Here is a 27,970-nt window from a genome sequence, read left to right as displayed (position 1 = left end):
CAAGTCGACGAGAAAGAGGAAGTAAAATGCATTATTTTTGAAGATCAACATTTCGTTGGTACTACAGAGGATATTAACATAAGACACTTAAAGGTATGTTCTAAATGCTGTAACTACTTGCACTTTTCATTGAATATATTTTTGTCTGTGTGCATGTGTGTTAACACGTTTATACTATTTGTTATTAAAATTCATAGTCAACCGTTTTTCACGAATGATGTGTTTTCGTCCAGTTTATTTTCGATAAAAGATTGGCGTGCTTGGAGTTTCCTTTCATTAATTTTCTTTGGAAGATACTCGGACAGTTCAGCATTACTTGTTATAAATTCTTAAAAATCAATACCTTAGGGAAGGTACATTATTTTGTACCTTCACGACACAAACCATTTCTTTTAAATTGGATTTATTATATCGAGTCATTTTGCAATCTTTAAATTGAAACAGGGTTAGAACAGGGGCGTACAAGGCCTTTAAAACTCCCCGCATTCAGAACGTAAAGCGACTATGTATAAAAGAATTTCTTTGCAAGAATTTTAAATAATAAGCAATAATTTAAGGTCAAAAAATATGTTATGAAAATAATGCATCAATGATTCATTACGGCGCAATTCTAGTGTACATGTAGAATTCTTTCGCTACGAGACAAGACTGACAATCAAAATAAGTTGAATGAACCTCAACCGGACGTTAAACAGTAAACGATATTTACACTTTCCAGTGCCTTTGTCTGTGATAATACAAGAATCAATTTTGTAACATCAAGTTCAATATAATTCATCAGTTTAATATCATCATCATCTCGAAACACTCAAGGAAAGATTCCTTATTCTTTAAATAAATCAAAATTTTCAGGTTAAAAATTCATTCTAACAATCTAACGCCAAATCACTTAGAAGCTTACATACTTTAGTAGACCATTAATATATAAATAGTGCCTGTTTGGGAGGGTAACAGTTGAAATTGACACCCCGAGAAAACCATTGTCAACCGACGCGAAGCGGAGGTTGACAATGGTTTTCGAGGGGTGTCAATTTCAACTGTTATCCACCCAAACAGGCACTATTTATTTTGTTATACTGAATGTCTTAATTTTTAAGAAAATGTTACTGCTTTTATATAGGAATAACATGAATTCTACAGCGAACCATACGCGCATAATTTTCGCGCATGTAACATTTTTTAATGTTACCCGTTGCTAAGTGCGTTACTAACGCTGAGGGTAATAGAAAATATTATCAACTGCGTCTTAACCAATCAGATTTCAGTATTTAACATGAAAGTATAACAATAAAATTTGCAATTAAAGACACTACATTCATTTAAGGCAAACAAATTTTAGATCTTTTTTTAACGGAGTCACTCATAATAGTCTAAAATAGTGTACATGTATTAAATTTACATTAAAATTTGCAATTATATGTAATAAATGAAGTACTTTATATTTGTAACGTTTCACAAACCTTCGTCAGATACAAATAATATCCCTAGTTTATTTCTTATCACTGTAAACAAGATATTGGAGAATGGATTTTAGGGGAAAACAAATCGACGTAAGACCAATTGTTCTAAAAGTTACCATAAAAAGTGTATACATGTAAGTAAAGAATTTGATAGTGTGTTATGTCAATCTATAAGTCTGTTATTTTCCTTTTATTTCTTTAAGGATGTGCAAGTTTCTCATCTCTAACATGCATATAGTGTCCATAGTATGGATGATCAATCTGCAGTATGTAGTGTCACAAACAGGTATACATGTATTTTGATTATGCCATACATGTAGATTTGAGCTCATATACGCAAATTATTCATTTCTTTCTGAAACTAAATAAACAACACCCTTAACATAGGAAAAATCTAACCCACTTTTTCTCAAACATCGCTTCAAACCTTAGCTGCAGAACTGTAGCTCTCTGGGAAAAAAAATATTGACAGACAGGAGAGCTACAGGGCCACCCTTTGAAAAAATTGTATATTTATTGCGCAGAAAAACGTGCTCTAGATTTGGACTGAAGTACCTTATTTATACGCAAATTCTGTGAAAACAATTAGTACCATTAAATTCTTCATGCAATTTACTACTGATATCGTCTCTTCACCTGCCTCGGATAGTCTTTTAAACACCATCACCAGTCCCGTAAATTCACGTGGTGCACTTTGTTTACATGTAAAAATGGCGACTCTCGATCTCGATGTAAATTCAACATACTTGATTTTCCGAGGTCGGTAGCGTGTTTCGGAGAAAGTCTGAGGCAAATAAAGAGGCGATATCAGTAGAAAATTGCATGAAGAATTTAATGGTCCTTTCAGTGTATTGAAAATTGAAAAAAATAATGGCAAAATTTGCGAAAAAAGATGTAAACAAGTGTACAAATTACAGTTGTATTTTGTTACTCACATGTTACTACACTTTATACAATATATTTAAACAGGAACTTCTCAAACCACTGTAGCTATTAACATCAGTGAAGACAAAAATGCCCCAGTGTTCCTGAACTCTCCTTACTCTACCACAATTACTGAGAACTATTTGGTAGGAAGAATGGTTATTGCTGTGACAGCTGTAGATTCAAACCCAGTGGTGAGTAGCTTTCATTTCTTTATCAATAAACAATAAATAACTAAATACTAGATGTTCTAATCCTCTGCATGAGTTTTTTTTTTAAATAACCAAGTTGTTCATGGTTTGCTCATCATTCATTCTCTAATTTTAAAGCATTTTGAATCTGTGAATTATTTCAGTACCAGTGTCATTTATTTATACAGAATTATTTTATTACCAGATCTGAACTTAAAAATATATTGTTCTGGTGTTGTGCCATATTATGCAAGTCAATTTTGTCTATTAAAGGATTTTGTACCACTGGCCAGCACACTTATAATCATTTTTTTTCCATATTATAAGAAAAGACAATCTTTTTAGCTCACCTGAGCTGAAAGCTCAAGTGAGCTATTCTGATCACTTTTTGTCCGTCGTCCGTCCGTCCGTCCGTCCGTCTGTCCGTCTGTCTGTCCGTCTGTAAACTTTTTACATTTTGAACTTCTTCTCTAAAACCGCTTATCCAATTTCAACCAAATTTGGCACAAAGCATCCTTATGGGAGGGCGAATATAAATTGCAGAAATAAAAGTCAGATCTGTATTCAAAGCGGAGAAAACCTTGAAATTGTAGAAAAAGGGGGTGCATTTTAAAAAATCTTCTTCTCAAGAACTACTGATTCCAATTCAACGTTGTTTAGCATAAATTATCCTTATGGGAAGGAAAATATAAATTGCAAAAATTAAGGTCTAATTATGTTTCAAATATGAGTTATTACGAAAATAATAATAAAGGAAAGGCGTGTTTCAATCAGTTTAATAGCTTCGGATTCGGCATTCGGTAAAATGGGTAGACAAGACTTGGCCTGGGCAAAACAAAAGATTGGCAGTTATTAATCTGCCAATCTCATTAAAATTTCAGGATATTTGATGGAACAGTATATTTGTATTTGCTGTAAATATTGCTGCAAAATAATGCGTATTTGGAATTGACGATTGCCGATATGCCCCGGCTTTTATTTTGCCACGGCCCAGGTTTGCGTACCCATTTTACCAAGACTCGTATTCCATACATCTAAAACGAGGTTCTTTGTTTAAAGCAGCCATGACATTATACGAAAAAGGGTCGATCTGACTATGATGAATTTGCTTGTTGTGCAACAGTTCGCGAATGAAGGGAGAGTTTTGAAACATGCAAAATGTATTTGTGCCGATTTTGTGAAGTAAATTGAGGCTAAATATTTCAATGCATTGACAGTTTTCACACATGACGTTGGTGTTAGCTTGTTCTGATTTTCGTTTCGTTTTCATTATTTATGCTTTGTAACCTGGGAACTATCGTCTGTATTTCGTGATTTTTACGTATCAAATCAAACAGTGACTTCGGTAAATCAAACAGTTAACTGTTTACCTGCGCAAATTAAGCAAAATCTGATGTATCAAAAAAGTACTGAAATACAATTCATTCTATCGGTAATTCGGCATTATATTTTGCGTAATGGTATATTAATGCAATAGGTTTTGTTGAGATGCTCGGCATTTTCTCGAGTTTATTCAGTTTAAATAGAGTTTGATATCGCTGTCGGAAATATGTAGGTATATACATGTACATGTATATATATGATTCATTTCGAAAAAATAAATTGTGTTCTTTATTTGTTATAGTGCATGTTTCTTGTGTTTTATATAATTGTTTACAATTTCTATTTACTAACCATATTTGAGTGTTAAGCTTCGAATTATAAGCAAGATACAGAGATTTGCTCACAATTCTATGTTTGTACACAGATCTTAAAAACTAAAGATTAAAAAACTAAAAAAAATTTCAATATTTATTAAGAAAATTTTCAAAGTCTCTTCTTCCAGAAACCAACTTTAACAACTTATTGCATTGTAAACTTAACCTTTTTTAGCTCACCTGAGCCAAAGTCTTCTCAAAAACTATTAGGTCAGGAAAGCTCAAATTTGAGTAGAAGCATCCTCAGATAGTGTAGATTCAAGTTTGTTCAAATCATGGTTCCCGGGGGTAGGGTGGGGCCACAATAGGGGGATCATGTTTTACATAAGAATATATAGAGAAAATCTTTAAAAATCTTCTCAAAAACTATTAGGCTAGAAAAGTTCAAATTGAAATGAAAGCATCCTCAGGTAGTGTAGATTCAAGTTTGTTCAAATCATGATCCCCGGGGGTAGGGTGGGGCCACAATTGGGAGATCAAGTTTTACATAGGAATATATTGAGAAAATCTTTTAAAAATCTTCTTCTCAAAAATATTTGGCCAAGAAATCTCAAATTGGCATGTAACCATCCTTAGGAAGTGTAGATTCAAGTTTGTTCAAATCATGGTCCTTGGGGGTAGGGCGGGGTCACAATGGGGGATGAATTTTTATAGATAGAGAAAATCTTTAAAAGTCTTCTTCTCAAAATTATTAGGCCAGGAAAGCCCAAATTTGAGTGGAAGCATCCCCAGATCGTATAGATTCAAGTTTGTTTAAATAATAGTCCAGGGGTAGGGTGAGGCCACAATGGGGGATGAATTTTTACTTAGGAATATATAGAGAAAATCTTTAAAAATCTTCTTTTTAAAGAATTTTTGGCCAGAAAGGGTTTAAACTTGTGTAGAGGCATCCTCGGGTAGTGTAAATTCAAGTTTGCAAAATCACAGTCCCTAGTGGTAGGGCGGGACCGTGATGGCGGTTTGAATTTTTACATAGGAATATGAAGAGAAAATCTTTAAAACTATTCTGGGAAAGTGTTCGGTTCAAAACTCAGTACTTAGTGTGAAAGCAAAGGTTATGCAGATTTAAGTCTGATGAAACCATGATTCCCTAGAGAAAAATGGGGCCATGAAATGGGGGGGGGGTATATAGGAATAGAGACAAATCTTCTTACAGGTACAACAACAAAAGGGGCTTGGTATTTACCAAAAAATAAGAGGTTGATAAAAATTGGCAGATTTTCAAATTTTTTTTAGCAAGATCTACTGTACTCAGTTGTCAAGATATTTTGATACTGTAATGCTAATTTGATCAGAATTAAGGCAATTGTTGCTCAGGTGAGCGATGTGGCCCCTGGGCCTCTTGTTTATGTTAGAATTTATATAACAAGTATATATATTTGCCTTTTAAAAAATAAGATAAAATCTTTTTACTTGTTAGTAATTATAAAGTAGTGGATTTTTTTTTGCTCAGGAGATTATATTTTTAAAGATATAAGTCTATTACTGATGCATTAACATTATTTAGGTAATGAATAATTTCGGTGTGTATTTTAGCAATGTCACTTTAAAGAACTGTTATACTAATGAATGTCTCCTGTATTACATGATTAGGATGGAAGTGTAAGTACTTCAATGTTTAAGGACAAAAATACCTCAATCATGTACTTAACAATATGTACCGTTACACCTCTATAGATAATGATCCAGTAGTTCAAGGAACAAGCCACTGCCTGGAAATATCTATTGCAATCGCCTTTTTCTTTCCATTTACTTCATGTTGCTTTTTTGGTGAATTGTGCATAATTGTTAAGACTTAAAGAAGTTGACTGTTAAGGAGATGTACTGTTGCAGTAAATCGGCCATCATGGGATTTAAGAACAATATGGATTAATAAAAATGCATGAATTTTGCTTTTTAAGATCTACTGCAGATTTGGGTGATATTTGCATGAGAAAAAAAGATGCATGAGTGCTTTGGAATAGAGACAATTGGGATTTTTTCAAAATATCCGTTCAACATTCACTTTAACATGAACGTTACATCCAGCAGAATTCCATAATTATTATGGTTACCATGATAAAGTGATTTTACTTAAATTGTACTTTTTTCTGACTTCGTAGATAACAAAATAAATAAATGTTTATATTTGTGTTCCTAAAACAGTTTTATGTTGCAGTAAAATTTTATATTCTGTTAAATGATTGTAATCACTAAAACTTAATGGTTTGTCCAACCCTCCATCATTTTCAATTAGTACCCATATATATCGTATACTGATGTCCACAAAAGAGTTCTTTCAATGAAATCCAATTCCTTTTTCCATACTTTATATAATTCCTATAGATCTGTTTTCTACTGGATAATATAAATTTGTATACACTAAGTATAAAAATGATATCCTCTTTCTTAAATCCCTTCTAGAGCAGAGATTTCTGATTATCAATAAGAGAGTCTTTTTTCCAATTTTCGAATCAAATTTATTGACATAATGTTTGGCAATTAAGTTTCAAGATGTCAAATTTTGATTTCCAGTCTTCCATCCGATACATGATAGAACCCCCTGGGCCTAGATATTTTACTATCAACGAGGCAACTGGTAACATAACAGTGGCCAAGGAGCTCAACACATCACTGGAAACCACATTCCAGGTAAGTCTTCTCTATCTTACATAGCCAGTAGTGCTAAGTACTTCGTAAAATGATTGGCTATGTGTGTCATATTTTCTATCAGACTAATGTATCAGTACATGCTGTGTAAGATTCCACTGGTACATGATGTCCCTTTATCTTTTTCATTGCCGGTTTATTCGAATTTATGTTTACATGCAAAAATTAACGACTAGATCAATTAAGAACCCCCCCCCCCAAAAAAAATCGAGTTGTTTCTCTTGGCCACCACTTCAAGTCAAACTTTACTGCTGTATCTAAATGGGAGTAACTCTATATTCCCCCGTGCAAATCTTGAAATTAAACATTAAAATAAAATACTTTGATTTTCTTTTCTTAGTTTAAAGTTTCAACATATGACAGCGGAGAGCCACAGTACAAGTCTACAGCATATGTCACCATCTTTGTCATTCGAAACTTGAATGCTCCTCGATTTATTGAAAACTCAATCAGTGTGACAGTGGATCAGAATGCGAAATACAATTTCATGGTGGCTAATACCACTGCAGAGGATGCTGATGGGGTACGATTCAGTCTCAGATTGATGATTTCTGCTAACCAAAGTTTAAAAACGATTATAACTGAAAATAATTTGAAAATGAAATTATTTAAAGAGAATTGTGTTGCATGTGTTGTGTGTGTTTTATAGGATATTCTTCGGTACACTATGACGGGAAATCCACTGTCTGAGGTACAGACATACTTTGGTATAGATCCAGACAATGGAGATATTTTCCTCAGAGAGTTACTGACTAGCCCTCCCAGGCAATCTTACCAGGTAATAACACTTATATTTGCCCATTTCATTTGTTAATTTGAAGCTTTTTGGCTCTATACTATTTTGCTGTCAAGTGCGAGAATTTTTTTTTTATGGTCGAAAACCAAATCTTATGTCTTTATTTAATTTTTTTGTAGTTGTTTGTGTTTGCCAGAGATCAGCGTCTTGTGAATGAAAAGACTGGCACAGCCACAGTAAATGTTTTCATTGACTTTGATGATGCACCACGCTACCTTGATAATCTGCCATATACCGCCAACATTCAGGAGTCTCAGAGCATCAATTCACCGGTTGCTCAGATGCGCGGTACCGACCCAGATTTGAAGGTAAAAACTTGGGGATGCATGCGGTATGCATTAGCATGGTAATGTCAATGTGAATTTCCCGCACTCCTTCATTAAGGAAATGTGAACATCTTAATATCAATACTTGGATTATAAAGGTTGTTTGCTTATTTCAGTTTACTTGTGTTTTTAGGGTAATTTGACATATGAATCCATTGGAATGTATCCAGCAGAAGATTACTTCAGGGTTGGTCCATCATTAGGTAGAGTTTCCTTAATCAGAGACCTGAAATCAGATCCATCAGGATTGCAGACCTACACTGTAAGAACTTACATACCTTGTCACATCTCTAACATTGATAATATCTTTTTGATAAATGGCTAGGCTTTCTAAAGCCCTTGCATATTTGACAAATGCATTTGTTTAAAGAAGTCACGTACAGAGGCATTATTACATGTAACATCTATCTTAACTTTGTAAAATAGTAAACCCAAGGCAAAAGTTTTTGGGAAACGTTGGTTAGACAACTTCTTTTAACAGATTTGTTTTTGGCTACGTTTTTACAGCTAAGGGTTGTGATATATGACTCGATGTATCCAAGATTAAAAGCAACAGGAGACGTAGTGATCAATGTGGCCAGGAATCCATTTGCCCCGCAGTTCTCTCCCAATGCAGATTATCGTGCCACAGTCCAAGAGAACGTCACTCTGGGATACCAAGTGCTGGACATCGATGCCACTGACTCTGATAATGTGAGTTGAACCCATTGTTTAGTAATACAGCTAATGATTGGTTTTTGTACAGAAATTTTAATGAGAATCTAGACTTCACTAGTAGTAGTAGATGAAGAATGAATTCATTTATTGTTTTGGTGGTACATGTAATTGTTTTTTATTTGTAGGATCCAGTAACATTTGAGATAGTCAATTCTGCTCCATCGGGTGGTGAAAATTTCTTCTATCTCGATCCTAACACTGGAGTTTTGATGATCAAAAGGTTGCTGACAAACACACCTGAAACTTTCTATCAGGTAAGAAAGAACATTAATTTAGTAATTTTATAGCCCACTATACAATAGAACTTTTGTCAAGTTGAAAAACCGATCATATTCAAAGCTTTACATGTTAACAGAGTTTTAAAAAAAATATTTTCAGCTGACAGTCAAGGCTTCTGATGGCAGAGGGAGAGCAGCCAATGCCACGGCCAGTATCACAATCACCCGTATCCCGTCAGACCAGAGGCCAGTCTTTACATCTACTCCCAATGCAACCATCACATTTAAACAGCCAGTCAGCAGCTCTGTCATAACTGTTGCAGCTCAAGATCCTAATCCTGTGGTAAATATTATGTATATTTTGTGCATTTGAATTGTTTTTTTTCTAATAATCCATTGAACAACATACTGTGGTGTCATCATTGTTTGTGGGAGACCAATGTTCGTGGCTCTCGTGGTAACCCTTGCCTCCAAATTCACATCCGTACGAACCTTAACCAATAATTTGTTGAATATATACTAAAATTATCCCGATTACATTACTAACGAAATTACATCTCCACTAACCAGAAAGATTTTGGCTTTTCACGAACATTGACCCCCGCGAATAAAATGAATCTACGGTAATTCTTGTAAGGTGTTTCATGGATTATATAGTTATTATGCAATCATAACAGTGACTACCTTCTAAATCTAAATATAACACCAAAAAAAAAAGTAATTTACTGTTCATATATAAAACAATCAATAAATCATTTAACGAACCTTTAAAAGTACATCAATTACAATTATCATCGAAAAGCCTGTTCCACAAAAAGAACAGCCAATTTTTGCATAGATGTTACCATTTTGTTTGCCACTACTTCTTAGACGTCTTAGGTTGTTAAGCAATTTGTAGCCTCTAAATTGCTAAAATAGTAACCCTTGCATTTATACTGGGGCCCCAAAAAGGGTTAAAAATTTAACATAGAAATATATACGGATAATATTTCAAATCTTCTTCTCAAGAACAACATTGCTACAATTTGTGAAATTACTATGCAAGCATCCTCAAATAATGTAGATTCTAAATTGTCTAAAAAATTTCCACTCAAAAAGTACAATGCTACTCTTTGTATGAAAACATTCTAAGAAAGTTTATATTATAAATTGTTTAAATTGTGAACCTAGACTGCATGTAATAATTGGGCTCAAAGAGGGTTTCAATGTTTAACTTTGAAATAGAGAAATGTTTAAAAACTACAGTAAAAGGATATGATAAACTGTTGTACAGGCGAGCGATGTGGCTCAGAGCTATCTTGATATTCTTCCAAGTTCGATCTCAAATTTTCTTAAAATATGTTTAAGTTTTCATTTTTTCTTCATATCGAAAAGCTTTTTATTAGGTGAATGAATTGATTTATTCTATTTATTTGTTCTTTTATGAACAACAAATCTTGAACGTACGCTATATATAATTATCGATTTCGCCAACAATTTACCCCCGACAATTTCAGAATTGAGGCGTAAATTTTAAATTTTTTGGGTTAGAGTCAGGGGTTATGGTTAGGGTTGGGGTTGGGGTTAGGGTTGGGTTGGTAAGGGTTTTTAAGTCTTTTCAAATACACAATTGGATTTATGGTAATTTGGTTGGTAATTTCAATGGACGTTTACTGAATAGAAAATGCAGTTCTTTACTAGTATATCATCAAAGTTTTTTCTTCATAAAATAGTAGAAAATATAATACATAATTTTAATCTTTCATATTGATAAACATATTTTCATTTTCTACGTTATAGTTCATCATCCCTCTTAGCTATTAATATAAATGAACTTAGGGGTCTAACTTTCATTTTAGATTAAATAGTATATGAATAATTTGTAACCGAATAATTGTTTTGAAATACTGAAAAGGTTTTAAAGTATGCAATAATATAAAGCAGAATAAATCTAAAATAAACAAAGAGTCAATGATGGAAAAAAATTGGTCAAGGCCCAGTTTTATTTTAACGTTTTAGATTCTGACCATGCGTTTATCTCCGGTTGTAAAAGGCTATATCGTTTGCTAACAAATTTTGAAAACTGTAAACCTTATTTTTTTTATGGATAAATTGTATTAAAACATATCGATCAAATTGCGGCTTAATTGCGTAAAAATAGTTCCTGTAAGATTTCCAAACGAGCCCTTAAATGTCATTTTCTCATGAAATTATTACGCCCAGTCACTTGCTGGCTGATCAAAAGTAATGAGGAAGTTATTGAAGATCCCCAAGCTTTGCAGCTTCAACTGCAAACCGATTGCCCTCTCCCTCTTACAAACCGAATTAAGTCAAGAGGGTCAGAAAGTTTTTAAAACGCTCTAATTCATGTCTTTTTATGAGTAATTGATGTCATCTCAATATTTCGAAATATAGCATGACTGGAATGGAAAAAGGGGAATCTACTATACAGTAGGCATTCTGTTTGGGAAATCTGGCTATTAAAGGTGGAACATCTCACAAAAAAGCTACCTTTCCATCTGAAAAAATCTAATATATAGCCATTTTTCGGATGAAAACTTCTAGATACTTCCTTTTATCAGGGGAAAAGGAAGATGGATAGGGGAAAGACTCGATCTATACAACACATATCATAGCTGAATCGTGTAGATACCTGTGATCAGCCATATTAGTTTTTAGTGGTTTACAATTGATTTTTATAAGAAATATAGGATATTGATGTTTATAAATAATTTGATTTTAATAACACTTGTTGTAGTTGTACATGTAAGTATGGAAGAAAAAGCAATATTCTTATAATTCTAATAATTCACAAACAAGTACACATTTATTCTATAATTTTAGTCTTTAACCTAGAAATTTTTCATTTTCCCTGTTACTTGTATTCATTTAAGCAATAAAGTGCTTTCTTTGGTGAATCATGCGGGATATAAAGGTGGCAAAATTGCAGAAAAAAATATATAATTTTTTATGCAATTCTTGTTACCTTCATTACCCACATAAATCATCAAAGAAAGCACTTAATTGTTTTTATTGTGACATTCTTCTAACAAATTACATGTTATAAATGGATTGTAAAAAGTAAGTTAAATTAACTAAATTACTTTTAATATTCATCAGTACTTTTTCTTAGGTCGCTGAAGGTCTGACCAATCGATAAACGGGGTGTGTAGATTTCAGTTCTCTTAGTTTCTATATAGAGCTATGAATTAATAAAAAGTTTCCGCAAGAAATATAGAGAGAATCATACTCGGTAGACGTTAATTTACAACTTTATAAGATACAATAAAACAAATAGGTATCGGTAATGGTTTGTTAGAGAACATGCAAAATATAGTTGTACAGGTAATTATTAGTAAACATGCAAAATAGTTGTACAGGTAATTATTTTTTATCAGGGTAACATAAGGTACGAACTTGTTGGAATTTTCCCAGCCCAGGATTTTTTTGCTGTCAACCCAACCACTGGATCTGTAACTGTCACACGAGACCTTGCTACTGATTCCTTTGAAACCATGCAATACACAGTAAGTAGAAAGTCAGTTTTATCATCGGTAACGTATTGAGAAATTGCATGAGGAAAAAGTTGTTTTCTTTTTCCAATAAAAGAAATTCCTGTTTTATGGCATACTTTAGCTCCGGCTTGAAGCCTACGATACAAACAATCCCAACTTACGAGCTGTTGGTCTGTCCTTCATCACCGTGATTAGAAACCCTGCCTCACCTGTATTTAGTGCCGCTGATTACAGCCACGTAGCTGAGGAGACTCTACAAGTGGGAACCAAGTTGTTTGATATTAATGCAACAGATGTTGATGGGGTAAGCATCTTTTAAGCTCTCTGTCATATTTTGATAGATTTAAACAAATGCTTATAAAATTTTACAGAGCCTAAGTTATGATGTCATATTTTGTGATACATGTATGTATCTGTAGGACCCTATTCTGTATGATATTGTACAAGACCAAAATGGAATAGCAGGCAATGAGTTCTTCTTGCTGAATAGAGACAGTGGAAAATTCTACCTCATTAAGGATCTTAGACTGACTACTCAAAATGCCTTCTCAGTGAGTAGAACTATCTCTGTAATTATTTGTATCCGACTCCTTAATATGGTTCCAAAAATATATAGCAGTCTCTGAACTGTTGTAATTCATTGTTGAAAACTTCGTCTTGTTTTTCATCAAATCAATCATAATTTGGTTTGAAATATGCAAGCTAGAATTTGCAGTTTGCTTGTCTTCTCTGAATAAGTTGTCATCCATTCTTGCGACTTTCACAGTTCCGAGTCAGAGCCCGAGACCAGGGACGTCCTGAGAAATTTGCAACAGCCAATGTTTTGATCAGTGTTACCAGAGACAATGGTCCTCCCACTTTCATCCAGAGAGATTATATCTTTGAAGTCTCTGAAACAGAGCCAGTGAACAATATAATTCCATTTGCCTCCATTAAAGCTCAGGATGTTCCCACAAGGGTAAGATGGACTTTAATTTAGATCTGATAGTGAATGTACTATAAATGTAAGTGATCCACAATGGAAGAAAATAGTACCCTTATTTCAGTGCAGAAACCCTTATACAAAGACTGTTATTATACGTTTTGTATTAAGGTAATATGGGACATCTGTCGATATTAATGTGGATTTAAGTACATTTTAATTAAAAAGCTTCACTGGTTTAGAATTTTCAAATTTAACAATATTTAACAAAAACAAGAGGCCCAGGGGCCACATCGCTCACCTGAGCAACAATTGCCTTAATTCTGATCAAATTAGCATTACAGTATCAAAATATCTTGACAACTGAGTACAGTAGATCTTGCTAAAAAAATTGAAAAACTGCCAATTTTTATCAACCTCTTATTTTTTGGTAAATACCAAGCCCCTTTTGTTGTTGTACCTGTAAGAAGATTTGTCTCTATTCCTATATAACCCCCCCCCCCCCCCCATTTCATGGCCCCATTTTTCTCTAGGGAATCATGGTTTCATCAGACTTAAATCTGCATAACCTTTGCTTTCACACTAAGTACTGAGTTTTGAACCGAACACTTTCCCAGAATAGTTTTAAAGATTTTCTCTTTATATTCCTATGTAAAAATTCAAACCGCCATCACGGTCCCGCCCTACCACTAGGGACTGTGATTTTGCAAACTTGAATTTACACTACCCGAGGATGCCTCTAGACAAGTTTAAACCCTTTCTGGCCAAAATTCTTTAAAAAGAAGATTTTTAAAGATTTTCTTTATATATTCCTAAGTAAAAATTCATCCCCCATTGTGGCCTCACCCTACCCCTGGACTATTATTTAAACAAACTTGAATCTATATGATCTGGGGATGCTTCCACTCAAATTTGGGCTTTCCTGGCCTAATAATTTTGAGAAGAAGACTTTTAAAGATTTTCTCTATCTATAAAAATTCATCCCCATTGTGACCCCGCCCTACCCCCAGGGACCATGATTTGAACAAACTTGAATCTACACTTCCTAAGGATGGTTACATGCCAATTTGAGATTTCTTGGCCAAATATTTTTGAGAAGAAGATTTTTAAAAGATTTTCTCAATATATTCCTATGTAAAACTTGATCTCCCAATTATGGCCCCACCCTACCCCCGGGGATCATGATTTGAACAAACTTGAATCTACACTACCGGAGGATGATTCCATTTCAATTTGAGCTTTTCTGGCCTAATAGTTTTTGAGAAGATTTTTAAAGATTTTCTCTATATATTCTTATGTAAAACATGATCCCCCCTATTGTGGCCCCACCCTACCCCCGGGGACCATGATTTGAACAAACTTGAATCTACACTATCTGAGGATGCTTCCACTCAAATTTGAGCTTTCCTGGCCTAATAGTTTTTGAGAAGACTTTGGCTCAGGTGAGCTAAAAAAGGTTAAGTTTACAATACAATAAGTTGTTAAAGTTGGTTTCTGGAAGAAGAGACTTTGAAAATTTTCTTAATAAATATTGAAATTTTTTTTAGTTTTTTAATCTTTAGTTTTTAAGATCTGTGTACAAACATAGAATCGTGAGCAAATCTCTGTATCTTGCTTATAATTCGAAGCTTAACACTCAAATATGGTTAGTAAATAGAAATTGTAAACAATTAAAACACAAGAAACATGCACTATAACAAATAAAGAACACAATTTATTTTTTCGAAATGAATCATATATATACATGTACATGTATATACCTACATATTTCCGACAGCGATATCAAACTCTATTTAAACTGAATAAACTCGAGAAAATGCCGAGCATCTCAACAAAACCTATTGCATTAATATACCATTACGCAAAATATAATGCCGAATTACCGATAGAATGAATTGTATTTCAGTACTTTTTTGATACATCAGATTTTGCTTAATTTGCACAGGTAAACAGTTAACTGTTTGATTTACCGAAGTCTCTGTTTGATTTGATACGTAAAAATCACGAAATACAGACGATAGTTCCCAGGTTACAAAGCATAAATAATGAAAACGAAACGAAAATCAGAACAAGCTAACACCAACGTCATGTGTGAAAACTGTCAACGCATTGAAATATTTAGCCTCAATTTACTTCACAAAATCGGCACCAATATATTTTGCATGTTTCAAAAATTTCCCTTCATTCGCGAACTGTTGCACAACAAGCAAATTCATCATAGTCAGATCGACCCTTTTTCGTATAATGTCATGGCTGCTTTAAACAAAGAACCTCGTTTTAGATGTATGGAATACGAGTCTTGGTAAAATGGGTACGCACACCCGGGCCGTGGCAAAATAAAAGCCGGGGCAGATCGGCAATCGTCAATTCCAAATACGCATTATTTTGCAGCAATATTTACAGCAAATATAAATATACTGGTCCATCAAATATCCTGAAATTTTAATGAGATTGGCAGATTAATAACTGCCAATCTTTGGTTTTGCCCAGGCCAAGTCTTGTCTACCCATTTTACCGGATGCCGAATCCGAAGCTATTTAACTGATTGAAACACGCCTTTCCTTTATTATTATTTTCGTAATAACTCAGATTTGAAACAGAATTAGACCTTAATTTTTGCAATTTATATTTTCCTTCCCATAAGGATAATTTATGCTATACTACGTTGAATTGGAATCAGTAGTTCTTGAGAAGAAGATTTTTTAAAATGCACCCTCCTTTTTCTACAGTTTCAAGGTTTTCTCCGCTTTGAATACAGATCGGACTTTTATTTCTGCAATTTATATTCGCCCTCCCATAGGGATGCTTTGTGCCAAATTTGGTTGAAATTGGATAAGCGGTTTTAGAGAAGAAGTTCAAAATGTAAAAAGTTTACGGACGGACAGACAGACGGACAGACGGACGGACAGACGGACGGACGGACGGACGGACGACGGACAAAAAGTGATCAGAATAGCTCACTTGAGCTTTCAGCTCAGGTGAGCTAAAAAGCTTTTAAATATATTTGGAGAGGTAAAGTGCAAAACCCCCAGCAGGATTCGAACTTATGAGTTACAGATTCTTAGTACACCCTGTAACACACTGCGCTATGATGTTAGATGACAAAGAGCTTTGGGAAAGAAACTACTTATTTAATTACACTTGGGTTTATTTTTATTTCGATATACAGTATGTCACAACATGGAAATTACCCATACCACCTTAAGTGCATTGATTTGCATGCTCTATTTTTTTGTGTAAATGTGTAAATACTATGCCTCTGTTAATTCTTGTAAAAGTAAATAACAGTTGATTGAATTTTCAGGGGTCTCTGGTTTATGAAGAAGATGGAGATGGATTTGCTATGTCCTATTTCGCATTGGACAGAAATACCGGAGCCATCAAAGTAGAGAAGAGTCTCCTTACCACCAATGAATCATACTTTGAGGTGACTAAAAAAAACAATTCTTTTCAATTACATTTTTTAAAATTTTCTTTTGGTCCATTTTGTTCTGTTAATTTTGTACTACTAGTATTTAAATTTATTGTGGTTCGGGAAGTACGTACTACGATGAAACAATTTTTTTGTTTTTTAGAATCAACTTGCACCTGTATAACATAATTATTACAAAAGTATATATAAAAATATTTGTTTTTTTTATTAGTTGAAGGCAACAGCTTACGATACCTTCTACCCTGACAACAAAGCCAACACTACAGTCAAAATTACTGTGAGGCGCAATCAGAATGAACCTCAGTTCAGCCAGAGTGCATACAATACTGAAATAAATGAGTACCATCAATTTGGTGTGACGGTATTTAGAGTATTAGCTGCAGATGCAGACAGAGTAAGAATTCAAGTCAATTCATATGTTTTAGACATTTTCCAATAACTTGAAGTATGTTTCTTTGCTATCTAATTAAAAAAGAAATTGGAATGTAGAAACAGTTTGACAATTAAACCCATTTTTAATGTTATTGATTTTTCCTTTCAAAAAGTACTTAACTTCTGACACGATAAGTGTGATAATGCATTTCTGACTCATAATTTCCCAAAAGGCTTTAAACCTTGAACCCAATAAGGTGTTTTCACTTCACCTCAGTTGGCCTAAAATAAAAAAATCCACCAGGCAACAGTTTATGGACGATATAATATACTTGATTTTTCAGGATGTTGTGCTTTTTTCCATTGAACCACCCAATGACTTCTTCTATATTGAGAAATACAGTGGCAGAATCTACCTTCGCAGGTCTCCGAGTATAAATCCTACAGTGTCAGAATATACTGTAAGCTAAAACTTGTTTTTTACATATTGTTAAAACTATGGATAGATATATGTTTATTTATTTTTGACTCATGAACAGGCCTCATGGCTTATGTATACTTATATACATGTACTGACTTTACCTTATGAGATAAATCTGACACAGGACACAGGAGATTAAGAATTGTCCTCTGTATTACATAGAACTATATTTAGAGTTTTTTTTTTTAGTTCCTGGTCTTAGCCAGTGATCAAAGAAGTCCACCAAGGATTGCAAATGCTACAATGACCATCAGAATTAGACGAAACCAACCACCCGTGATCTTAGAACTACCTTTAGTAACTTCCCAGTCCGAAAATACTCCTGTTGATTCAATTGTGTACACAGTGAAAGCTGCAGATCCAGATATGAGGGTATGACAGTAAAAATTTGAGAACCTTTGAGGATCTTAGTGTGTTAAATAAAAATGCATTTGAAATTTGCTACATTTCTAGGAGCCCCATTCTATTTTTCCCCCCACAATTTTGACCTTTTGGAATAGAACTGTTTTCTACTTTCATATTGAACAAAGATAATAAATGATAAAACAAACATTGTTTCTGTAGCCTGGGTCCAGACTTGTGTACACATTGATTGGAGATGGCTCAGGTCCTACATTCTTTAGTTTGAACAACTTGACTGGAGAAATCCGCATAAAGGCAGGATTTAGGGATGACTTAACATTGCAATATGTGGTAAGTCTTATAGGAATATAATATAGGAACCAAACAGATGAATTACATGTATGTTCAGGTAAAATACCCCGAGATTTGTCTTCACACAAGAACAAAGAAGGTGATATCTTATTCTTTTAGTTTGTTTTGTTTGGCTCTTTGCAGTTGCGGATATCTGTGTATGACCAGGAAATCATGGATATGCGAACCACAAGCACATTAATTATCAATGCTCTGAGAAATACAAATCAGCCCCGATTTAATCAACGTTTCTATGTGTACAACATCACAGACACTAAACGACCAAGTACTGTTGTTGGTCAACCAAACGCCACCGATTTCGATGGAGTAAGCATTTTATTCTTACTGTGGTAACTGAGAAAGTGTATCAAGATAGACCAATAGAATTAGGTTTTAAAGAATTTAAACTTTGAAAATGTCTAGGTAAAATCAGAAGTATTTGAGAGTAGTTTGGATGGACAGATATAATCATTAATGTCGGATTGTGTGGTTTTCAGGATAGGTTACAGTTCTTTTTGACTGGAGATGCCACAGCCAGGGAATACTTCTATGTGAACAGAGACACTGCTGAGATCATTTTAATCAAGAACTTGGACACAGCAACTGTCAAGACATTCAATGTTGGTATCATTTCAGTGTAGACCTATTTAACACAGCTAAAAAGCGATCAATGGGCTTTATTATTTTTTTTTAAAGGAAATTTGAAGTTGCATGGCACTTGGTTAAGTTTTGAACTTTATATATGTGTCAAGTAGTTGATGAGATTGACCGGTGATAGGTTGATATTTTGTTTATAGACCAAAGTATTCCAATAATTACTCCTTTAAACCTGTCCTTTTTTTTTTTAGAAGCTGTGTTGTTTATGAAAAGTTCTTCTATGATAAAATTACAAACCTATTAAAGGACAGCAACAAGCTTGGGATATATTATGATATGCACAAACTACAAGATATTGTGATATGTGTTTCAGCAATAATAAATTAGTCAGAGGTGTGTATGGAACGCTTTATTCTTTCTACAGCTACAGTTAAGAGTTGAAGATGGACGAGTGCCTCTAAAAACGGACACAGTTCAAGTGACCATCAACGTGGCACGTGATCTGGAACTACCAATCTTCATCAATGATCCGTATAACTTTAACACTGATGAAGAGAGACCTATAAACCATACCTTAGGAACTGTCACCGCTATAGATCCTGATATACGGGTAAGAAAAATTGCCCTGTTTACCAAATACACTTAGAATTGGAAAATTAATGGGCTTTTTTTCTTCTTCTACATTATTATAAAATAAATGATTATGTTATTGATAATTATGATGTTTGTTTTCAGTTTAGCTGGATCCTTTTCTTTTGATTAATGCATTAGATTTAATGATTATTGATTGTTGAACTTTGCGTGACATCTTTTGATACAATTATTGATTTGCTGTGTTTGATAGGATGGATCAGTAAGTAGCAATGGCTGTCAGGATGGCAGATCAGGCAACAAAACCAAAGCATCTTGTATACACTTTGCTGCGATAGAAAAGTATCTGTTCCATGTGAACAACTCCACTCAAACAATTTATAGTTCTTATCTTTTGTTTTAATAATGTAATGTGATTGAAGGAAACTAAACATGAAAAAAAAAATGAGTAATTGGTTTTTAAAAGGGGAGATGTCCATGTGTAAATTGGCTTCCTTTTTATCTTATGGTGCACATATACTTGAGTGCACCTGGTCTAGCGCTTTCTGGCTTTATGTAGGCCCTTGAATGAAAAACTGTATTATGAGAATACTGTTAGCTGTCAGACCTGCTGTCAATCTGTCAATGGGGTGATAGTTTTGGGAATCTTAAAATTGCATGTCCATCTGTATCTCATGAGAGATTGGACTTTGGTGTCTTTATCAAGAGTTTGAACGTTTCAACTCTTTGAAATGATAGTGGAAAAGGTTTCTTATGTAAATGTTTCTAATGTTATGCATGACTAGCTACTATATAGCATAAATATGGATAAGGTTGCATGTTAAATGATATATTGGTAATTGTGCATACTATGTGGAGGTCTGCATGATGAACGGGTACTAGAGTTGTTAAGTATGAGCTATTGTAAAAAAAATAAAATTGCCCCTTGTGAAGAAATAGCATATTTTTTTTTAGATATGAGTGACTTGAATTGTGTTTAATTGAAATCCATGCATACTTAAAATTATTTAATTAGACTATTAGACTTTTGAATATAGATGATATCCTGTAATCTCCCTCTTTGTAGACTATTGCAACTAGCTTATAGATACTGTGTACATATCAATTCCAATGTCCCATGTTATTTACAAACTTCCTTATATCAATCCTGCTTGATCATGTCAGATTACAATTATTTCAATGCATTCAAGTTTTAAATAATATGGCTCTTTCCCCAATCAGAAAAATTCTTTCAAAATTCTTCAATTTTTTATGAGCAAAGGGGCATAAGAAAATATGAATACTTTCATAAACCAATTTTCTGTTTATCCGCTAATTACAAGAAAAATTCATGCAGCTTTGGATTTGAATTTACAGGTGTTGTTTTAGTTTTTTATCAACATTTCACTGTATTTTAGGGCCGAATACAGTATGAAGTTGTTGGAATTTATCCAGCACCTTCATTTTTTGATGTGGATAAAGATTCAGGAGTTGTCAGAATTATCCGTGATCTCAAGGAAGACAAATCCGCAACTGGAACCTATGTGGTAAAAAATTTTTTTTAACTACTATTCATCAAAGACATTTTTGTACATATGTATAAAAAAAATTTGATTGTTTAAAATTGTAGTGGTTAATAAAAATTTTAATAAATGGTATGGCATGCTGAAATGCCTAATCAAAATACATGTATTTTTTTTAACAGTAATTTTATGTTCTCTTAAGAATGATACATAAAAAATGCACATTCAAAAGTTAAAATATTTTTTTTTTTTTAGCTGAGAATATCTGCCTTTGACTCTAGAGATCCAAGCAAAAACACTTTAACAGATGTAACAATAACAGTGGCCAGGAATGTGAACCCACCTGTGTTTGATAGAACTACGTATTCTACCAGAATCACAGAGTTATACTCTATGGGAATACCAGTTCTTAACATCACAGCAACAGACCCTGAGGGCGTGAGGATCAGATGTTATTTTACAAGATTCAACAATTCAAAAAACATTTAACAGCAAAGTCAATTTTGAAAATGATTAATTAGTGAGCAATTTTTAAATAAGAACATGTATTGAAATGATTTGGAAAATGTTAATGGTAAAGATCTGATATATTTTGTAGACTCAGATCTCATACACCCTTGTACGAGATAACACAGTGGGAGGCAATGCCTTGGTCTACTTCTACATTGATGCAAATGGAGGCCTGTATCTTAGAAAACCTTTGACTGCACCCGATGTACCTGGACAGTTTAATGTAAGATTTTATTGGAAAAAGAAAATAATATTATACGAGGGTCAATCAAAAAATACGAAGACAATGCGGCTGTCTATCATATATTTTTCATGAAAGTCATACTTAACAGATTAATCTGTGCACCAACACTTATGTTATTGATATGCGAAGTTTTAGTCCATTTGATGAAAGGGTATTTTTGTTACCCCTTAATAAAAACAACATGTTTTGTCACCACGGCGCACGGTAACGTTCAAAACAAGACGTCAAAATTAAACACGCACAGTCTATAGATATACCCCATCTTTATATCACGCTTAGTCTCTTGTGCCTTTCTTCTTACAATTTAAAATGGCACTGAACCACTTAACATCTTATTTGCTCATATTTGCTCAAGAATCATAAGTTAGTTCTTCAATGTTTTCATTTTCTAACCGTGTATATCTTAGTTTACAGTAAGGATAACCCTGAACGTCGGTTGACGTTACTTCTTTTATGACCAAATATTTACAGATATTCTACTCTCTTTCGGACTGTTTTATATTCAAAATACAATGACCACCACCCCCACACAATTTATTACAGTTAAACACAAACTTGCAAATAATTGTTGACTTATTTTTTGCACCATTGAGCATTTTCACAGCTTGTATCGGCTTTTTCCTGAGTTAAATCCATTTTATTTGTACTTCTCGTTGCGCCGTGACGTCAGGCGACGTCGATGTTTTTAGTCAATTCTAAAGAGGACAATCTGACTTTAGTTGCTAATATCTGTTCGACAAAACAATATATCCCATCATTATTTGGTACATAGAATACCATGACTATACTTAATTTGAAGTTTCAATATAATTTGGTTTTAAGCCAAATTTATAGAGATAATACTTTCAATATTATATGGTTTATTTTTGACATAACACACATTTTGACCGTGCGCCGTGACCGCATTTTTGCAGGATTAAATTTTAAATAATTCTTAGAAATAAAGAAATTTATTAACTTTTTTTCTTGCAAATTGTCTGAAACTATTGCTAAATTTTGTCTACCAAATTTAGTAATGATATGACGTTAAGTTACATAGCTATGACAAAAGTCTTCGTATTTTTTGATTGACCCTCGTATGTCTCAGAAAAAGCAAATAAGAATAGTTATACCCGCACTTTCTAAAGAAAGTTCGGGTTTATAGCTTGATTTTATTGTTGTTTGCAATATTCTTTAATAGATGACAATAATAATGTCATTGTCAAAAATAAGCAAATGTGGAAAAGAAAATCAGATTCTGCAATTAATTATGTACCAAAACTGTTACAGTTTTAATTTTTTTCATTGGCATAATGTAATGTTTTTTCATTGGCATAATGTAATGTCACCCCCACCAACCCACCCACTCACCCCCAAAAGCAAGATTTTTGATTTAATTGTGTCGCACAACTTATTTAGATGGTGGTTGCAGCCACTGATTCAGGAAGACCATCAAGAACAACGGAGGTCAATGTTTTCGTTGGTGTGGACAAAATCAACCCTCCAGTATTCCTGGGCATCCCTTACACTAGACGGCTGGAGGAGAGGACACTCAATGGAACCAGTATCATCACCGTTAGGACTAGCCCCTCTACCGACATTGTGTATGAAATTGTGGGAGAACCACCAGCTCCATATCTATTCTTTGTGGAACAGAACGGAGACATTCATATCAAGAAGGATTTGACCACAGACAAATCAATGGAATACAAGGTACTGTATTTAGGTAAAATATATTTTTTATGTGATGCAATTTAACCACTAATAATGTAAATATTTTATCTTTTTTATTTTTTTAATTCTTTTACTGATATTTGGTGAATGATTATGAACAATGTTGACGACACCTGACATTTTTTGATATAGTATTTAAGATGATTCCAAAAAGATAATCTAAAAAAAAACTTTTTTTATCTCAACTTTCTTGTTGGCTAAAAAGAAAGGATAACATGCAAAACCAAGCAAGCACATTTCCTATTAAAAGTTAAATTGATCCTCAAGTTGTGTATGCATGAGGTAAAATGTATATATTTTGTGGAAACATTTCAGATAAGAGTCCGGGCATACCAGAGGAACACTCCCTCCAAGTACGCTGAAACAGATGTGGTTGTCATAATGCTGAGAAACATCAATCCACCAACATTTACCCCTGACAGCTTTAGCACTTCAGTGAATTATGATGATCCCGTCGGACAGCGAGTCCTACAAGTTCAGGCTGCAGACGTTGATCAGGATAGTACTGCACAACTTAATTATAGCATGCAATTTATACTTTGAATTTCCTTTCTATATTGCCTTGAAAATAAAAAGGAATCTTTTCGCATAAATTTGAATTAAAGTTATTTTATGATATCAAAACTGAAATCAATGTGTTTTGTTATCAACATTTGTTAAAAGAGAGAAATGATACTTTTAAATGCGATTAAAAAAATACTGAAAAAATAATGTGTTATAGATACAGTATAAGGACGATGAAAATGTTGATGTTAACCCTTATCTCATCCCATTATTTAGGATGTACTTCAATATAGCATAAGTGGCGATGCAAATTGCCAGAACAGTTTCTACATAATCAGTGCAACAGGGGAGATAATTTTGGTCAAAAGTCTTAAAACCACCAACGATGTCTTGTTCCAAGTAAGTCATTCAAATTATCTTATTTTTTTCAACTTGAAAACATGACTATTGATTAAGGTGGCTCTAAATACCTACAGTTTATTCCAATTTTTAATAGAAGACCACAAAACATATACTTATTAAATATTAAAATGATGATAGGGATATTCTAGGTATTTTAAAAGAATTTTTTAATGTTTTTTTGTCGTGTTTTTGAAAAATGTTTTTTTTAAAAATACAGCAATTAACAAATTGAGAGAAATTTTTATGTCATATGATGAATATTTCCTTCGGACACAGAAAAAAATATAACACTTCTTAACATTCAAAATTGTTCTTGATGTTATAAAAAATGTATTTTAATAAATGTGACATAACATTTTGAATGAAAATCATTGCAAATAAATACAAAAAATATTTAAATTTTATTTGGTATGAAATTTCCTCACGTAAGTGTTATCGTTCTTATGTCCCAAGGCCCAAACACCTTGGGGACTTTTCATTTCTGAGTTGAAGAAAATTTCCTAAATATAATGTTGGAATGATATATACATGTTTCATTATATAAGTGAATATATTCGCTTTAATGCAAAACTAAGTCAAATAAATAAAGGGGGAACTTGACAAGGCTAATAGGATTTATGTATCCAAAGCTAAGAGAAATTCAAAGCAACCCTCCCATCCCCTTAAGGTGTCGATATTAATGTGCATTAAAATTATGATTGAAATAATTTCACCGGTTTAGAATTTTCTTTCACAGTATTCAACCAAAAAAATACGTTTTAGAAGTTTTTGGAAAGTTAAAAAATGTATTGTTCTCAACCGAACCGAACTCATGGCCTAGAGGTTTGTAGTGACCCACTAACCCACTGCGCTACAGTGTTAAAAATATCGATGATGGGAAAGATACTATTTAAAAATTATACTTGATTTTATTGTTTATTTCGATAAATAATACCACACAACGTGCAGGTGTCACATGCCATATTACGTGAAAGTAATGATTTTCCAATTATCAAATGAAATCTATTCATTTAACAATTTTTTCAAAAGAGCGGTCCCCATGCAATTCGCCTCAGTTTAAATCAGCCAGTACCTTAATTGCATGCTTCCAGATATACTTTTTTGAGTACTGCGTCATTAAAAAGTGGTGTATAGAGCCACCTTAAAGTACAATTTAGATTTGTGAAACAGTCGGTAACATTTTATATTTGGCAATTGAACTTATAATTTGATGGAATTAAAGATACATGGACATTGAAATTACAACCAAGCAATTAAATTTTCTTTGTTTTATTAAATGTGTGGGTTTCCAATTTCATAGTTCTCATCTCTGCTACAAAAGACATGCATTCCCACTAAAATGACTTGCCTCTCAGTGATAATATTTGACATTTCAGTGTACTTTGAGTGTGACAGACAATGGTTATCCAACACCCAAAACAGACACAGCTACCCTGGTGATCAATGTAGTAAGGGGAACTAATCCAGTGTTTGGTAACCAGAATCTGAACGTTAATATCAGGGAAGATCCCAGTTAACACAACAACGTTTTCATAACGTTTTAAAAACGTTGTGGAAATGTTACCAAAACATTTTTAAAAACGTTATTACAACGTGAATCTGTGTGGTTTTTTTTACGTTATAATAACATTTTCTAAAAACATTTGTAAGAAATGTTTATAGAACATTTTTAAAAAACGTTATTACAACGTAAATCTGTGTGGTTTTTGTTACGTTATAATAACATTTTCTAAAAACATTTGTAAGAAATTTTTATAGAACATTTTTAAAAAACGTTATTACAACGTAAATCTGTGTGGTTTTTGTTACGTTATAATAACATTTTCTAAAAACATTCCTATGAAATGTTAACAACACGTTTGAAAGAAACATTTTCTAAACATTGTTTGTTATCATGTAGGGAACGTTTTTTTAAATCATTTTCATATCCCTATGAAACTTTCTTTCTACTTTTAAAAAGATTTTTAATACAACAGTTTTAAATGTTAGAGACACGAGCCTTAAACATTTTCATATAAAACAAAACAACATCATTTAAAATTTTCCAACTGTATTATCACAGAACTATACTTCACAAAATGAACGATATAAATCCACTGTATAATCCATTGTCTTTAGATATCAAGACTTCACAGCATCCCCATGGTCACAGTTTCACAATTGTCTGAAAAGTTTTCACACATTTCGATTGTTATAGTTGCAACAGGTGTGTTTCACTGAATTTCTTAGCCCTAAAACAAAACAAAAATAAACATCTGATCAGTGGAATTGAATCATTAAAATTGTTTCTCCTGTAATGCATTTAGCAAGTCCAATCAACAATTGCATGTAGTTTATATAAAAATACATATATAATGCTGGGGAAGAAATTTCAAATACCTATATGCTTGATACTCCATGAAAGTCATATCTTCGGCTGACATCAACACAATGGAACTTTAATAAGCTTCTCACTCTGGAATGGTACACTGTAGTCAAGGTCTGGGAGCAGCCCCTAGTAAATGGTAAAATATAATAACTGTATTTAAAAGTTGAAAACATCATGGTTTTGGAATTACCACAATGAGTTGCATATATTGCTAGCATATGTACACATTTATTGCCAATTAAATAACACAAGCAGTATACAGATATGATATGGCTTAGCGCAAAGCATGCAGTTAAATGTACATGTGCACACTACCAAAGTTATTATTCTGCATTGAAAGATAAAAAATACTTACATTTACCGAAAATATCCCCCATTCTAGATCCTTGCTCTTCGTAAAATGGCGTGGGTTTTTCAAAAATTCTGACCCACTTTGATAACAAATAGCGCGGACACTGTACAACTGGGATCGGCTGCTTTCACCCTGGCCATGGCATCCCGCTGTGACATTCAATTAACTCGCAGTAAACACATTGAAAGGGAAAACCCAATGCCCTGCACTCTAAGTATTTTCATATATTTTCCATGGATAGATGCATGTTTAATCAAATTCATGCTCTGTCTTTTTAATACAATATACAAGTATTTAAATTAAAAAATACAACAAACAGTATAAATATGAAAATCAATTAATTTGGGTTGTTTTTTTTTTAATAATGATTTTAATAAACAGTGTTCTAAAATGTAATTATTGCTATAACTTTTATTTTGTCCTTAACATGAATAACTGAGGTATGCCAATCTTTGGCATTTAAAAGAGAAAAAACAATTTGATTATTTAGATGTTTTAAAAACGTTCTGCAAACATTGCCGGGTAATGTTTTTATTATGCTGTCTTATAACATTTTCATTCTGTATGATAAGCAGTTTTCTGACGATAAAGAAATATACATTTGAAATACAAATACAATGAAAGCAATTTTGGTCAGGCATTTCTAATTGACAGTGTTATAAAAATCACAAATAAAACATTTTTATAACATATTTTAGAAATGTTTTTATGCTAAATAACCATAATATTTTTCATAATGTTTTTACAACGTTTTCAAAACTAAACGGAAATGTTTTTAAAATGTTGTATTGATAATGTTTTCTTATAACATCCT

General features: G+C 33.1%; 1 protein-coding gene and 1 long non-coding RNA gene across 2 annotated transcripts; one reads left to right on the top strand and one right to left on the bottom strand.

Moving 5' to 3' along the window:
- Nucleotides 1-25,953, top strand: LOC128165960 (protocadherin Fat 4-like). The gene is made up of 30 exons (XM_052830890.1): nucleotides 1-93; nucleotides 1,664-1,746; nucleotides 2,430-2,578; nucleotides 6,787-6,903; nucleotides 7,262-7,444; nucleotides 7,571-7,699; nucleotides 7,837-8,025; nucleotides 8,177-8,305; nucleotides 8,551-8,736; nucleotides 8,886-9,014; nucleotides 9,139-9,321; nucleotides 12,356-12,484; nucleotides 12,594-12,776; nucleotides 12,892-13,023; nucleotides 13,239-13,430; nucleotides 16,699-16,821; nucleotides 17,039-17,221; nucleotides 17,544-17,660; nucleotides 17,870-18,052; nucleotides 18,245-18,373; nucleotides 18,518-18,700; nucleotides 18,871-18,993; nucleotides 19,395-19,580; nucleotides 20,959-21,087; nucleotides 21,319-21,501; nucleotides 21,662-21,796; nucleotides 23,216-23,509; nucleotides 23,846-24,031; nucleotides 24,314-24,433; nucleotides 25,813-25,953. Exons 2-30 carry the CDS (start codon nucleotides 1,665-1,667, stop codon nucleotides 25,951-25,953), a joined length of 4,527 nt encoding a protein of 1,508 aa, XP_052686850.1. The 5' UTR covers nucleotides 1-93; nucleotide 1,664.
- Nucleotides 25,954-26,393: 440 nt separating this feature from the next.
- LOC128167725 (uncharacterized) lies at nucleotides 26,394-27,393 on the bottom strand. The gene is made up of 3 exons (XR_008241255.1): nucleotides 27,160-27,393; nucleotides 26,816-26,930; nucleotides 26,394-26,667 (listed from the first exon to the last, which is right to left on the bottom strand). It is a non-coding gene; the product is annotated as an uncharacterized LOC128167725 (long non-coding RNA).
- Nucleotides 27,394-27,970: the final 577 nt, after the last annotated feature.

This window comes from Crassostrea angulata, chromosome 10, assembly GCF_025612915.1.
Source record: "Crassostrea angulata isolate pt1a10 chromosome 10, ASM2561291v2, whole genome shotgun sequence".
Lineage (NCBI taxonomy): Eukaryota > Metazoa > Mollusca > Bivalvia > Ostreida > Ostreidae > Magallana > Magallana angulata.
This window is presented reverse-complemented; position numbering and strand designations above follow the sequence as displayed.

Coding starts and splice junctions, on each gene's coding strand:
- LOC128165960 (XM_052830890.1), top strand. CDS start 1,665: ATGTGCAAGTTTCTCATCTCTAACATGCATATAGTGTCCATAGTATGG. Junction 9,322..12,355: donor CTCAAGATCCTAATCCTGTG/GTAAATATTATG, acceptor ATTTTTTATCAG/GGTAACATAAGGTACGAACT. Junction 18,053..18,244: donor CTGCAGATCCAGATATGAGG/GTATGACAGTAA, acceptor TTGTTTCTGTAG/CCTGGGTCCAGACTTGTGTA.